Source organism: Chlorocebus sabaeus, chromosome 4 (genome assembly GCF_047675955.1).
Source record: "Chlorocebus sabaeus isolate Y175 chromosome 4, mChlSab1.0.hap1, whole genome shotgun sequence".
NCBI classification, from domain to species: Eukaryota; Metazoa; Chordata; class Mammalia; order Primates; family Cercopithecidae; genus Chlorocebus; species Chlorocebus sabaeus.
Window position 1 is genome coordinate 3,448,416 of NC_132907.1, and position 15,955 is coordinate 3,464,370.

General features: G+C 33.1%; 1 protein-coding gene across 20 annotated transcripts in view; it reads left to right on the plus strand.

Annotated features, from left to right (window-relative positions):
- The window catches only part of ARB2A (ARB2 cotranscriptional regulator A), a 481,527-nt gene that overhangs the window by 285,897 nt on the left and 179,675 nt on the right, over positions 1 to 15,955 (plus strand). Inside the window, exon 11 of one of the 20 annotated variants that reach the window (XM_073014610.1) lies at positions 7,476 to 11,443. The exons of the other annotated variants lie outside the window; for them this stretch is intronic. Coding sequence (XP_072870711.1) covers positions 7,476 to 7,481 — 6 coding nt within the window. The 3' untranslated portion in view covers positions 7,482 to 11,443. Of the gene's footprint in view, positions 1 to 7,475; positions 11,444 to 15,955 lie in introns of those variants that run through there. 20 annotated transcript variants of the gene reach the window in all.

The window sequence follows — 15,955 nt, forward strand, 5'->3', positions numbered from 1 at the left end:
TTATTCTCTCTTTATTGCTTATTCTTTTTGTGCCTGCCAACTAAGGCTTTCAATTTTAATCGATTTTTAATTACTCAAACTAGTGAAGGGGAAATAAGGTGTGGAAAATGTAAAATATAGACAATCTCCAAATCATTTATATTTAAATTTTGAATATGTTTTGACATGGTGCTCTGGAAATTTAGTTTAAGCAGGAAAATTGAAAACACTTGATGAGGATCTGGAACGTAAATGAGTTTCGTTGGCCAAGCCCCTGGTTGGCTCTTTTTTGCGACTCATTCCATGCTGGAAAAAGACAGCTGTCTTCTAATACCAGCTAAATTGAATTGACCTTTCACATCTCAATGGAACAGTCTCTGCTATCAGCATTTGCTCCTTCATGTTATCCATATCTATAAGTTACACCTGGAAGTAATTGCGTGCACCTACCAAGTACCAGGCATTGTTTTAAGTGCTTTACAAATATTAACTCATGTAGCCCTTATAACAACCCTATGATGTAACTACGTTATTATCCTCAGTTACGTATGAGGAAACTAACCTCAGTTGCATATGAGGAAACTAACCTACAGAAATATTAAGTAACTTACCTAAGATCACATGACCTAGTGAGGGAGCCAGAATTGAAACCCAGGCTTTCTGGCTTCAAAGTGCATGCTCATAACCACCATGCTATACTGTCACTCAATAAAAAGAGCACTATATTAGGCAGGACTCTTGTACATTTGATCATTAAACATTATTTTTGCCAGGTACGGTGGCTCACACCCATAATCCCAGCTCTTTGGGAGGCTGAGGCGAAAGGATCAGTTGAGCCCAGGAGTTCAAGACCAGCCCCCAAAACATAATAAGACCCCATCTCTACAAAAAAAAATTTTAAGTAGCTGGATATGATGATGCATGCCTGTAGTCTCAGCTACTCAGGAAGCTGAGGTGGGAGGATTGCTTGAGCCTAGGAGCTCAAGGATACAGTGAGCCGTGGTTGCACCACTATACTCTAGCCTGGATGACAGAGCCAGACCCTGTCTCCAAAAACAAAACAAAACAAAACCATTATTTAGCAAGGCATTGTACAACCTAAGTTTAACTCTATCAGGTAGGTATGATGAGCCTTGTTTGACAGATAGAAAGATTGAGGAACCTGTCCAAGGTTGCACAAAGGACAGAATTAGGATGAAAGTCTAAGTCAGCGTAGTCTCAGAACCAATCAGTTTCCCCATGATACACGCTTCATTCTAATTGGGTTTTTTTTTTTAAAAAAAAAAAAAAAAAACTACACAACATAAATTTGTAATAAAATAGGACATTTTTAATTGGTGAGGGAACTCTTCATTTAAAGAAATTTTGCCTTTTTATTTGTGAAGCACAAAAATCTTTGGCAGGCTAAACATCATACCTGATACCCAACTTTTAAATTGAAAATGTGCTTTTAAAAGCAAGAAACACACATTGTACAAATTGGTATCAAAAAATACAGAATTTCTTTACTCAATGCTTATCACAATGTCAGCACATATCAAATATTATGTGATGATATTCTAAAATTGTTTTTCTTTCATTTTTTTCCTATATATTGGAGAAAATATAATGATTTAAATATTTTAACAAGACGTGAAACCATAGTTGCTTGGTCTTTTGTATTTTACTTACTGTAAATTGGAGTTTACATTTCACTGTGAATACCAGACAACTCAAAATTCCTATATTTGAAATTAAAATAGGAAAAAGGGAAACAGTTGAGTCCCTATAATTAACCTGCTACTTCATGCCTTTCCGATTTATTATAAGCACTTCATCTGATATCTAATACTTGAAAAGCTATAAAAGAGTATTATATTACTTTGATTTTTTTTTATCTCTGTGCTTTCCCCACATAAAATAGTAAAGCTTTTTTAAAGCTTTGAGTCTAACAGGATCAAATGAATGACATGTTTAGTTATGCCTTAGGAAAAAATCTTACTAGAGTAAACTGAAACTTAAAATCTTACCAATATAGAAAGCACTAGAAATGTTACAAATAAAAAGCGTGCTTTGTTTATCCTACATAGTTTCTTTTTAAAAATATTTTATTTATTTTTCAATCTTTTAGGTTCAGGCGGTACATGTGCAGGTTTGTTACATGGCTAAACTGCATGTCACTGGGGTTTAGTGCACAAATGATTTTGTCACTCAGGTAGTGAGCATAGTGCCGATATCGTGCATAGTTTCATATTCCTTTCCACTGACTAAATAAATCAGTGTTTTAAGATGTCTACATCCTTTTAGTAGCTAAGTAAACTGTTTCAAATTGTGAACTGTACAGTAGATGACTGATTTTCATATTTCACATATAGTGTTTTGCCAAGGACTATCCCATACGTCAATAGCTAAAAGAATCATATAATTTATTTTAATATTAGAAATATTTGCTACATACCTGATTGAAAATACATCTACAGCTAAATTTTCAAATTTAAAATTCCAGAGTAGAAGACAATTAAAGTAAATGTACTAATATATATTTACAGAGTTTTCTTATTTGCTTGGTAGTATCTATATTATAGTTGCTAGCATAATTCCTATTTAAAGTATTTTGATTTTTTAACTTATAAAAGGCTCTTTAAAACATGAAATTCCTAAGAAACAATTGGTTTTAATAAAAACAAAAAATAAAAATATTTAGAGAAAAATTTTACACTTAGTTATTTATTCCTGAGTATTTGAATGGAGCATTTTTGATACAGCCTTATAAATTACCTGACTTGCCTTCAAGACCCTTTCTTTGACAGGGATAGAGAGAGAGCTTTGTATACTAACTTTGTGTACTAACTAGGTCTTAAGGTTATTATACATTCTAATCAGATTTTTAAGAGATTCATGGAGATACAAACATTAACTTTAAAACAAAAACTGTTTCTGTATCAATACATTAAACACTATAGAGAATAATCTTTGGTGATAGGATGAATTTTTAATGAATGATGACTATAATTTTACATTTTGAATGATTTCTCCCATAACATTTTTATTTTATTCTTTGTTCAAAAACTACCTGAGATTGTATGTGGGTTTTTTTTTTTTTTTTTTAGATTATTTCCTGTTCTCGAATACAAACATACTTAAAATTTAACCTTCTGAAATGTCAGCAAAATTCAGCTATGCCAAGAAATTTTTAAAAATCAGAATTTTATTTGCACAGTCTTAAAAGTAATGCTGAGTATTTCTCCCGTGATGTTTTCTTCCATTTTACTGCACTCCAGATCCCAGGAAGAGTTTTTAACTAGTTATTAAAAATAACCCATTTTAAGAATTTGTGGGCAGTGTGAGATATTCATCAGTATATATTTACTGTCTGAAGCTGATATAGCTGTAAGGTTTTTTATATCCAATTGATCTATTGCGCATGTTCCCTCCCTAGGTTGCAGGACGTGCTTCTATTTGCATAAGGCCCTGGGCAAGGTTTTTTCTTGCATTGATTGGCCTGTCCAAGGCAGCCTGATGTGTTCTTGCATTGATCACTTTGTCTTTTCTTGGAAGACAGTGTTACACTGAGTTCATCTCAAACATTCTAGGGAGAAGGTAAAACTTTACTGCAGATGTCTCAATTTTATTCAGATGTTTCTTTGAGTATAGGCCCTTTTTGCAAGGATAAGTATTGCTTTTTTTCCCCCTAATTTGGATGTTTCTGCAGTTTGAGTGCACTGTAGACTAGATTATATTTGAAAAAGCTACGTTAAAGAAAATTGCTAGAGTATATGCCATTTATCTTGTACTATTTTTGTTTTTAAAACAGTGTATCTTGCTTCCAGCTTGAAACCATTTTCTTTAAACATGATCTCTTAAACCTAGATGTAAACTAAAATTTACTGGTGTTTGCAATAGATTACCACTTGTCTTTACTAACTTTATATACATTATAGATTCCTTAGTTTCAGTGGGACATGCATTGCTTTATGTGTTTAAGAAAATGAGGAGTTTGATTAGTTTCTCTATGAAACAGTGGTCCAGGATGACTTGCCTGGTGCTATTCATTATTATAAATAATGTTAATGTGAATAGTACAAATTTATCAAATATGGAAATGATTAAGCAGCTATGTATCAATTATGGGTGAAATATATTTTGTATCATAACTTATAAAATAGTAGTGTGTTACCTGGTGACAATGGAAACCAGAACTTGAGGATTTTTCAGCCTAATCTGTGAGAAATTGAGCAATGAATGTTTTACAGCTTAGCACTCTTTATTGGCTAGTCCTTAAATCAACATTTATATGATCTGCCAAAAAGCATATTTGCCTACACAGCTAATTATCAAGAAAATGCCCATTACCTCCAACCTGTTAGCTATGCATTTAGTGAGGAACTGGTGAGACAAATGTAGGATTCTGTCAAGATGCAGGACAATATCCTCCTCCAGACCAGTTTTCTGTTTCATCAAAGCCTATGTGAATTTATAAGAAGGTTACTTTTGGCAAAGATTTAGAAATGTGTCGTGGCTGAATTTGATTATTATGTGGTTATAATTAAATTCTGCTACCATAATTCATAATGGTTTTAGAAAGCATATTTAGTAGCTCCTTCTACAAATCAGGACATTTTTGTGTACTGTTTTTTAACAGGTCACTGTTTCTGAATATTGTTAAAGTGTAGAAATTAAATTTTACAGAAAAACATGACATCAGCAATTTCACTCAGTGGTGTCACTGGTGTCACTCTATATCATAAGCCATAGAAATCTCTTTCTACTTTAATAATTCTGTTTTGTAAAATTTGATACTAAAATGTTAGAGATCATATTTCTTTTGTTTACTTTGGAAATTCTGGAATTCATACTTTAAAAACTCTGGAGTGAATTAAATGTTTATTATACAAGAGCAATAACCTCAAGTGGTTAGATAGTGCCATTTGCTGTTTTAAGGTGTCCTGTAAAAGTTTCAGCAATGTATAGCTATACAATGAAGTATATACCTGAGTTGTATGAAATTTATCTAGCCAGTGTTTATAAATAGAATGACTATTCATGTAAATAACATATATGTGGAAATATGATCTTATATTGAAAAATTAGATTTGTGAGTAATTTAAACATAGAATGTCTAAAATTGTTAATCCTTGTTGTATATAAATCATAAAAATATGAAAAAATATAAAATAGAGCTATAACTGTTTTCTGGAGATTTAGTATATGTTTGGTAGTTTAGGGGAAAAATTATGAAAATACCAATGAAAAAGGCATATAAAAGTATTAAGATGGAAAACCTCTTCAAGTACTTAAGAACAGCTCTTCAAAACTAAATTCAATCTGTGTAAACACAGATACTACGTTGCAACTTTTGTTCAGTGCATCTCAACTTGGTGCAAGTGTAGCTCTCTGAATTGGAATTGTATAGTGTTTGTACATTTTTTCCAGCTAAAATTGAGTGTACATCATCTTGCATAATTTACTTGTCTCTGGTGGTTGAATTTGCATATCTGAATGACTGAATATATATCTTAAGCTTCTACTAGATATAAAATAATCTCATGAGTGGAGGAGAGCTCTTTTACCTCAGAAATCAGAAGAGTCTATATATTTCACAGCAACTCATAATCAAACAAGCTAATTCAGATGCTGGGAAGTGCTTTCGCTTAGCTATGTGGAAGAACCATTGACTGTATACAACCAGCAAGTGTATGGTGCAACAGGAGATCCATTGAAAACCCTTTATAGGACTGAATGACAACCCCAAATGCAAGTGACCATGAGCAACTACAACTAGGTATAAATATGCATTTGAGCTGATCAGACTTTCTGACATATAATTTAGGCAAAATTCCTGTATTTCTTCCCCTCAAATTTATACATAATCAGCTTCTTCTATGGACCCAAATTGGAGAAATGTAATCCAGTAGTTGGGGGGAAAAAAAGGATTGTGGCCTCTGTGTAATTATCAGGAAGGATGCTGTATGATGCCTGCTGTTTTATTACTGCTTAGGTCATACTCAACCTTGCACTCCAGACTCTTCTGTGCAGGAGAATGGTGATCTGAGTCTGAAATATGTTCACCGTGCTTACACTCTAAACCTTTCTGGGGAAACGGGGGGGTTTTGCTGTGAGGTACTAGGAAACATGAATATGGTAAAATAGCTGGCAAAAACTTGTTCAGTGAAATCCATTGCTTTTTCCCATATATAATGAAGAAGCAAGGAATTGCCAAAAAGCTTTCAAGCTAATGGATTTTCAAATATAAGAATAGTAATTTTTAAATCGTAGAAGAAAGGATGCAGTGATTTCAAACCTGTTCTCATTATTTCCCTTTAACAATGCATCATATATTTAGATTGGTGATTTCTAGAAGTTACCATGTTTCTATTGTAACGTATTTGAATCTGATAATTTCTAATAACACCATGGTGACTTTGTAGTGAAAATTATTAATCAATTATATATTAAAATGCGTCCCCTCATAAAATACCTAAAGATGTATTTTTTCTGTTTGACTACTGAAATAAAATTTGATGTCTCACCACCTAGGACATGCTTGTAAATTTTTTGCCACACTGTATGATATTATTATATATCTCTGGTTACTTAAAACTTAAGTTTTATGTAACTTTTATTTTTAACTTGCAGTATATGTACAAATTTTTCAAAATAATCAAAAAATTAAACATAAAAAATTACTAAAGATATACTTTGTTTTAGGCAAAAGTGTTTCTTTTCTGAGGAATAAAATAGATATATTAAAAAGTAAATAATTTCTGAATAAAAAAAAATCTACTACCTGTCTCGTACTGTTCCTCAGTCCCTGCCCGAAGATAATATAAATGAACAATGTATATCGGTTAATAAGCAAGCATTAACTCCCACTGGTAAATATGAGCAGCTCTTAATGATAATTGAAATCAGTAGCTAAAGAAATTATATCAGAAGACTAATATTTCCTTTATGCTGTATTTCTTCTTTACAACTTTTAATGATATTGAATTATTGAAACTATAATAGTTTTATCATCTTGATGAAAATTTTTTTGGTATAATAAGAGTTGATTAAAAACGCATTATGTTCAATTATTTGGTATGTATGTATGATTGCTTAAGTATATGGAAACTCTTAGTGAATAATCCTTACAGATATGATATGCATGAAGAGATGTTTACTTATTGGAGATACTCAGATGAATATACGTATGTTAAGAAAATACCTTTCTTTGAAGTTGTTTATCTTTTATATTCTTTTTCTGCCTTGAAGCATTTTATGAGAATCCTGTCATTTGTGTCTGTTTAGAACACACACGCAAAATAAAATTTGTATTTGAACACTTTAATGTAGGCTTTAGAAAGTTAAAGCTAAAAGCTCACATTTTAAAATTTATCTTTGTATAGTGTCTGTGTACATATATTTCCAAACTCTTTAGATGTTCTAGAAAGGAATCAAATGTATTTATGGGTATGTTAATGTTGATGATAGAGTACATGGATTACAAACCTTTTCCATTTCTTTTGACCTTATAGGAATAATAACAGCCCTGAATCATTATTTCTGTCCTGCTGTGTACGAACCTAGCTCCACTGTCTTCATAATCCTAACCCAGCATCTCTTTCATGCAACAGGCAAGGACCTGCTTACCTCTTCCGTTTTCTACAAAAAGAAAAACCTGACGAGGGACGTTTATTCATACATTCCCCAAATCAATACATATAGAAATGTTTTAGGTTAAGTCTAAAAACTTCTTATCTCCAAAAATGGAAGCTTCTCTCTTTTTTTAACTTTTAAGTTCAGGAATACATATGCAGGTTTTTTATGTAGGTAAACTTGTGTTTGAGGGTTTGTTATACAGATTATTTCATCACCAGGTCTTAAGCCTAGTACCCATTAGTTATTTTTCCTGATCCTCTCCCTCCTCCCACCCTCCACCCCCTCAATCGGCCCCAGTGTGTGTTGTTCCCCTCTGTATGTTCATGTGTTCTCATCTTACATCTTAGCCTTTAGAGCTTATCCCTCTTTTTGGGTAGTGGGGGTGGGTGAGGGAGGGGAGGGAATTTGATGTAGGAGAGTTCTAGGGTGGGTTTAGAAATCTCACATCACTTTATGCCTATATTAGTAACAAATAACCACCAAGTAGTCTATTGTTGAATTAAAGATGAAAACTGTAGTATCCATGAAAACAAAAATTTGTAAAAGACATGAAAGAACATAACAACTTTATATGTATAATGTTTTTGTCCGTTGAAGAGCTGCAGAAAATTACTTGATGGTTAGTACCAACTGCAATAGCATGCTAAACTGCAAATGTTCCACCAAGGAAAAAACAAGTCCTCATTCCTCGTTCATAGGCACACAAATTTGACTTTTCACTATCACCTATAGCAGGTACCTGTTATTACTCATGTGGGATAATACTCCATTTCCATTGGAGAGTTTTGTAAGAAGTAACTCATAATTGTTAATGCAACAAAATGTGTGTCCATACAGTTAGCATGAATGTAAATATGTCCATCTACATTTTATTTCCTTCTGGATGTTAGCGAAATACTGTTATAAGTAAGAAGGGGATTTTTGTTGTTGCTGTTGTTCTTTAATTCTTAAAGATTTTAGTAGTCTTGCCAACGTTTTGCTTCTTTAAAAACTCAATAGTAAGCATTTCAGAACTTTTTCTAAATTTGAATAGTTGAAGTTTCAGCTTCTGTTTTAACCAGAAGTTATTGTAAATGGCCAAAATACCTGTCTACTGCTAAATATCATTCTGGAATTCTGTTTATGCCTGCTAAACTATTGCATTTGCATCTTCATCCTTTTAAAGATGAAGCAACTTAAATGCACATAGGAATCTTTTTATAAAAGCATAATTATGTCTTGTGCTTTTTAAAATGCAAAACTAGTCCTATATGCATTATTGATTTATGTGAAAAAGTAATTCACAAATGGACTTCTGTATAAATACATGTTTTAAATAGCCTTAAACTTTTCTTGCCTTGTACTTTTTATGTAAATAAAATTAAGCAATTGTTTATCTTATTAATTTGCTTTTTATTAGAAGCTTCTTTGATACATATGTACCCAGTCCTCCTGGCTTTTTGGTTTTTCCTGTTTATCATTTTTATTTGTATGGATGTTTTCTTTTTCATTGTAATTTCTTTTTTGTCCTCATTTATGTGTCATCTATGACAAAAATTGCTGTTAATAAATGATTTAGTATTTCACAAAATGAGAAGCCGACTTTACCTGTTTGGCACATATATCACTCTGTAGATACCTAATTTGTCTTTTAAAAATAATTTTTGAATTTTCTTATAAGATTTATCACAGAAAATATATCTTGACTTCAATTTTATAAAATATATTTAATGTTTTTTAATATTTGAATTTTGTGTTGCATTTTTTTCCAAAGAGAGGATGTATATTTTATTTATTTGCACTTAAGATTTAGGATTCAATATTCAGAATATGCCTAGTAAAAGTTATATCATTTTCAAAATCAGTCTCTAGTACAGGCTAAATATACTAATCTCCTAATAACAATAAAAAGAGAAAATGTCTAAAAATTCTTTACTGGTTTAATTACAATTTTGGGTGGATTTGAAAACCTTCAGACTTCGGTCTGGCCATTCCACTTTAGCCATTCAGGCCATGCTGCCTGTATTGTGTATTCAGCAGTTCCTATTAGATGTCTTCACAGTGAGTGATTCTGCGGGGCTTACTGACACCCGCTTCATGCATGGTCTGCTGTGCTGGGTGGAATTTTTTTTCTGAGCTGCCTGGAACATTAAAGACATCTTGGCCGTGTCAGTCTGTGTACAGTGTGTGTGCATGTGCCCTCACATGCGCACATTCCTGAGCAAGTCAGTATTAAATAAATGATGTGGGTATGCTTTTATATACATGTAAAGTCTAAAATTTGAATAATGATGTATTTATCATGTATTACATACAATACATTTTTAATAATTTAGTTCAGCTAACATTAGCAACTTTTCTCTAGCTTTTATTGTCTGTGGTTATTGACACTAGGGGGCACTGCTTATCCTTGGTTGCATCTTCAGGAAATGAGTAAAAATACTCAGCTGATTTCTGTGCTCTCACTTTAATTAACAATTGAATTTAGAGAACTCTAGGCTGTTTGATCCTTTGTTATTTTGGTTTTATTTCTAATGCCTATATGTAGTGCTAACAAAGGGGGTTGGAGCTACTGGTTCTCACAAATAAATAGAGTATCCAGTGTCCCATACAGTAACTTTTTCTTCCATTGGAAATGTCATTCTTGGCAAAACCAGAAGGGCAAGTTTGCCCAGTGATGAGGCTTAGATCCCTTGCCAGCTGTGCTTCTAGCCAGCAAGTGTGATGAACAGCTTTAGAAATCAAGTGAGAGAAAGCATTCAAGAGTTAGTGTGATTCATTTGGATAAAGGTCAAAAGAAAGATAAGCAAAGGATTAAGAATGAAGAGCACAAATAGCAATAATTTGTACCTTTTTACTTACAAAAATTACTGTCAGTGATCCCTATTTGTAATTTTTCACATGTTCCTAGTTCAAAAGTAACTTAAAGTCTTTTAAAACTACATTAAAGATTGCATTTCATTCTCTATTTCAGCTGATCACTTATAAATGAAATAGAGAAAAATTGATGCGCTACCATTCCTAACTCTATTTATAGATTAGAGCTGTGGCTACTAGTTGAAAAACAAGTGACAACATAATTAACTAAACATTTTCAATCGATAATTATAGCTTGAAATCCTTTTAAAATATAAAGATTTGCTCTATTTTTTAGAATCTTAGTGTCCATCCTAAGCCTAAATATTCATGTTTCAATCTGTAGCACCACCTGTAATCTCTAAGGACATTAATAACATTTTTGTTTTAATATGTGCTTTTAAAATAAAACTCTCTCCCTCCTCTCCCTTCTTGCCCCCCATCTTCCAAATGTAGAAAGCGATCAGTAGCCTAAGGAATGTAGACAACTATTTTACACCGTTCTCCTGATTAATTAAACACTCCAGAACTGGTAAACTTTTATATCCTTCTTCTCTAGAGTTATAGCTGTATCTGTGTGTGTGTGTGTGTGTGTGTGTGTGTGTGTGTGTGTGTGTGAAAATATGCAGTTAAATCATGCCCTATTTTTATTAGCTGAAGGTATTGATTTTTAACATGAGTAATTTGAATAAAGTAATCTTGCAGATTTTAAAGTTTTCATAGCATATGTTTTATATCCTGACTGAAAAGGGACAAAAAAGATTGCCAGTATAGTCAAGCTTGGTCTGAATACCAGTAAAATAACTGAGTATAAACACGTGGGCAGTTTTAAATAAAATTTTTAAATACCTTTGCTTTGTAGCACATTAAATTGATTTCTACTAAATAGGTACTTTAATTAGAAATTATTTAAAATTTTTCAAAGAGAAATAGATATGTGCATTATCCTAGGTTGATTTTTTTCTGTTCTCATTTTTCGAAGTGATTTTTTGATAGTGCTTGTTGAATAACACATACTTTTTAATATATTTTTAGTGACTAGTTTTAAATAATTACCTGGAAAAAAATATTTCCCAAGATAATATACAGTTCAGGGAGAAATGCTGTTATTTTTCATGCTGTTATTTTTTTAAATTATTTCTATATAACATCATAAAAGCATTAGCCAATTTAGGTTCATCTCAGATCTTTAATAATAGATCTGTCACTTACTAATAATAGATACTACCTAGTTAGACCTTATCAGTTTGTAAACAAAACAATGATTAATCAATTTGGGGCAGCTTTTGTTATATTCAACACTTTATAATTTGAAATGTTAGTTTCCTGGTACTAACCATATACAAGCAATCAGATGCCAGCCCATTTATAATAGGTTTTTCTCCTCCTAGCAGGATGTTGCTTTTGGCTATAAAAAGTTAATTTCAGATCCTGATATACTTGCATTAATTTTTGAGACATTGGCTAGGTGTAGTACAGCAAAGAATAACATGAACATCATACCACTGTGCTATAGCTAATCGTTTATTACCTCAAGCCAGAGAAGCAGTCTTAATGTGAAGGCTGTAGTATGTCTATAGAAAAGATGGAAACTGACAGAAAGGGTCTTAGAGACAGCTTCCTAAGAGTCTTGAAAGAGGACCATAACAAGAAGAGGGGGAAAGAAAGCAACAACAGCACTATCTAAAGGGATACATTTTAATACTTACAGTTCTGGATATCTTTGTAATTTTTATGATTGAAATAAATTATTGTCTTGAATAACAGACCCCATTCTCTATCCAAACATCTTTGCTTCAGAATGGGAAAGCTCATTGTAATGTTATCTTTTCAGGACCATAAGTGTTCTCTAAAAAACATATGACTGAGATGTTCATCAGCTGGGATGTTTGCTGTAATTCACCAATAAATTTGAATAATTTGACATAATTTCTGACAAAGATGAATGTTTCCACATTCATTTCCATAGTAAGGCAGTATCTACATGAAGAAACCAGTTTGACTGACTTGACCTGCCAAATTGATCAGAAAAAGAATAAAACAACAGCCATTCAGTCCATGGAATTAAAGCAGTTTATGTGTACAGACCACCTTGGTGGCCTGTCAACCCAAGACTTACATAAAAGTAAATCACTTTGGAGCCTGTAGTATTACAAGGAAGGAAAGTGCTAGGACATACCATCAAGGAACTAAGGCATATGTGCTTTTAGGTAGTGCACTGTAGCATAGAGTGAAGGAGAGGCATTATCAGTTGTGGAACTTGGAGTTTGATATTGGTGTTATCCCACAGGTGACACCTAAGTCACTTTACCTGTTTTCTCATCCGTACAAAAAGCAATTGGATTGGATAATTTCTAATGTCCTTGACAAATTTTCATTCTTTTCTTCTATGTGATGGTACTGTGGAGCCATGCCATCATTATAAATAATATTTAAATGGTTTCAGTAAACCATGGTGTTACTTATAAATTCACTTTTATATAAAAGGCCATAGGCGATATGATTGCACTGTATTTATAACTATTAGAATGTAAATCTTAAGGCAGTAGAGTCTAACCCACCCACTCACAGACTGAATAAAAAGTGGCATCAATTTCCTTCTGGAAACATTTAATTGAATTACTGGAAAATTCAGCAGTGAGTTTATTGTCCTTTTTTGTTTGAGGAGAAAGGGGACTAATAGATCATAGTATGTGCTGGTGGTTGTGTGGGAAGAGACAGACTTAGGGAAGCCTTGCTTTTCCTGACAACTTAGTGACAGAAAGTAGTATGGTAGATTTCATCATGACACCCACAATAAGGAGTGGCAGGTTGGGATCTTATGAAAGTGGATAAGGAATCAGAACTATGGAAACTCAACATTTGTTCCTCATTCCTATGCATAGTCTTCTTTTGTGCTGTGACTGTGGTAGTATCTCCTTTTATTGTATTTCTGATTACAATAAACATTCCTCTCAAGGAGTCACTTTTATTCTTTTTCAATCTAGATTTCTTCTTTTGACTTCTCTCAAATGTCAGTCACTCTCCTCCCTTCAGACACATTGATGTTTTGTTGATATTTAACCGCCATCCTTTCATACATATATGCCTAAAAGAACAATATAGAAGCTATCTAGCAATTTATCACTTCCCTTGTACTGTACGTCTTCAGTAAAATTTTTCTGAAAACACCACCTCTTTAGTTCTCCCATTTCTGTGCCATGTCTATTTCACTTATAATCGCCTTAGATAAAACCTGTGTGTAATGCTGTTTTGTATATTGCCTTTTATATTATTAACACTCAGTAAAATAGTTTAAGAATTGCAGTCTGTAGTCCTGTCAGTCTGTCACTTTTCAGGCACTACTTTAAAATTCTGAAAAGGTAAATGAAGTAATTAACCTGATATGAAACAGTGACACATAATTGACTTTCTAAATTAGTAAACTACTGACTCTTTTATATATTCGCCGTTTTATAGAATTTCATATTGGCTACTTAACAAAAGGTGTGAGGTAACAAAAATTCTGCCTCCTACCATAACAAATACTGATGCTTATTAAACACTCTGTACTGTGCTTCCTAAGTATATTTATTTTAGAATCTTGCTGTTTGAATTATTTTGTCTCATGAAATTGAGGCAATACTTAATGATAATAGAATAGAGGCCCTGAATCATTGACTCAACTGATGGAATGTCCTCCAAAGAAGTGCTAAGGAATAGACACATGAAAGAAAATGGAATTTTTTAAAGTAGCCTAGAGAATAATTCACCTTCACTCCTACATAAACGCTTCCTCAGTGTAAATTTTTCAATGCACTCATGCATCAGAGCTGTCAGATGTCTAAATGACGGGTTTCAGAGTTTTCCTCTTCCTGTTAGTGATCTGAAGTGCTACTCCAGTGTTTTCCATTAGGGTGGATATTGATAGAGGACACTTGTTGTATAGTGGACTGTTTATGGTTCACTAGTATATCAACTCAGAAGTGTTCTTTTGTTACGTGTAGTGTATATCCATGCTCTCTATCTGTGGAAGGAAGATGCAGCCATATACATAGAGGTAAGTAGCTACTTTCAGTTCAGTCCTATCTTTCCTTCCACCCAGTGTTTACATGGTTTTGTGCAGTAAGTACAATCCCTAAAATTTCTATCTCAAATAAACCTTTCAAACCATTTATTTCTGCAGACTTTCTTATTTCAGAAATGTGAGATATGCCTTCATAAGAAAAATGTCTCCAACATGTAATTCAAGTCAGATTTTAAAATCCCAACTTAAAGAATTGTTCCACATTTGTTGGTTGGGAAATGTGCATTTAAACAGCCCTTAAAAGTTAGTTGAATCGAAGTTTCTTCAAGCAATAGTATTCACTTGCAGGGAACAGAAGTTTCAGGTATTTAGCATAGGTTCCTAGGTAGAAGAGCCATCTGGAGATCCTCGTTCAAATATTTTCAAACAATGTAGAAAGCCTGTGACTTATACTTGTTATAATGATGTCACTTTCTCATTTACAGATGGGTGTCAACCTCTCCCAGTATCTGGCAGCTGTAATAACCCACAATTGATTAACGCATCCTGTCTTATGAACATTTAGATGGTTTTTATTGAGCTGGCCAAGAACCACCCCCCACCATCTAGGCCAATCACATTAGTGCTACACCATTTCAGCTCCATAAACCTGAGCTTACATTGAAAAAATGTGATCAAATGAAGATTACCCTGAATTTCTAGAGGCAAAAACTTAGAAACGTTTGAGGGCATAAACCAACTAAGATTGGAAAAGAATCAAAATCTCAATTGTCTTTAGTCCCCAAATTTATATAGCACAGTCTTTATTTTCTTTGTATCCTAGGGAATAAAGGCTGAGATTTGAAAAGCCATCTTGCTACTTTTACAGTGAAACCTCTCTGTCCATACTTATCCTTCTTTCTCCTACCAACACCATCAGGTTTGAGCATATTATGCCAGATGCTAAGTAGTGATGATTGCATACTTTATTTGAAGTTTGGGTTATTTTGCACTTAGATGCATTTAGTTTTGAAATCACAAGTATAACTTGCTTTATCTGACATATACATTTCATTTGAAATTTGGAAAATCCAGTCATTCTCCACTGGATTTATAGGATAATTTTTGAAATTTGTGAATTTGATTTTTTTTTTTTTTTTTTTTTTGCTTTTCAATAGTCTTCTGAAAGCAGACCTCACATTCTTTTAGCTCTGTGTTTTTCTCTTCATAATCCAACATTTAGTGGCTTGATATGGTATCAGTGTGTAAAAGGTCTAAAATCTGAGATCTAAGAAAAATCTACACGATCTCTTAGCTATTAGTGAGTCAAATCATGATGTGATCTCGAGTACATGAATAAGACAATGGGGTGTTAGCAGGTTGGAAGGAAAATTTAGATTTGAATGTAGAGGATTAAGATGGCAGATGGGAGCAGGACTAGTATGCAGCTCCCACTCGGATAGACAGAGCAGTGTGTGGAGGCTCACATCGTGAACGTATGCTCCAAGAACTACCACAGGAACATACCAAGAAAGC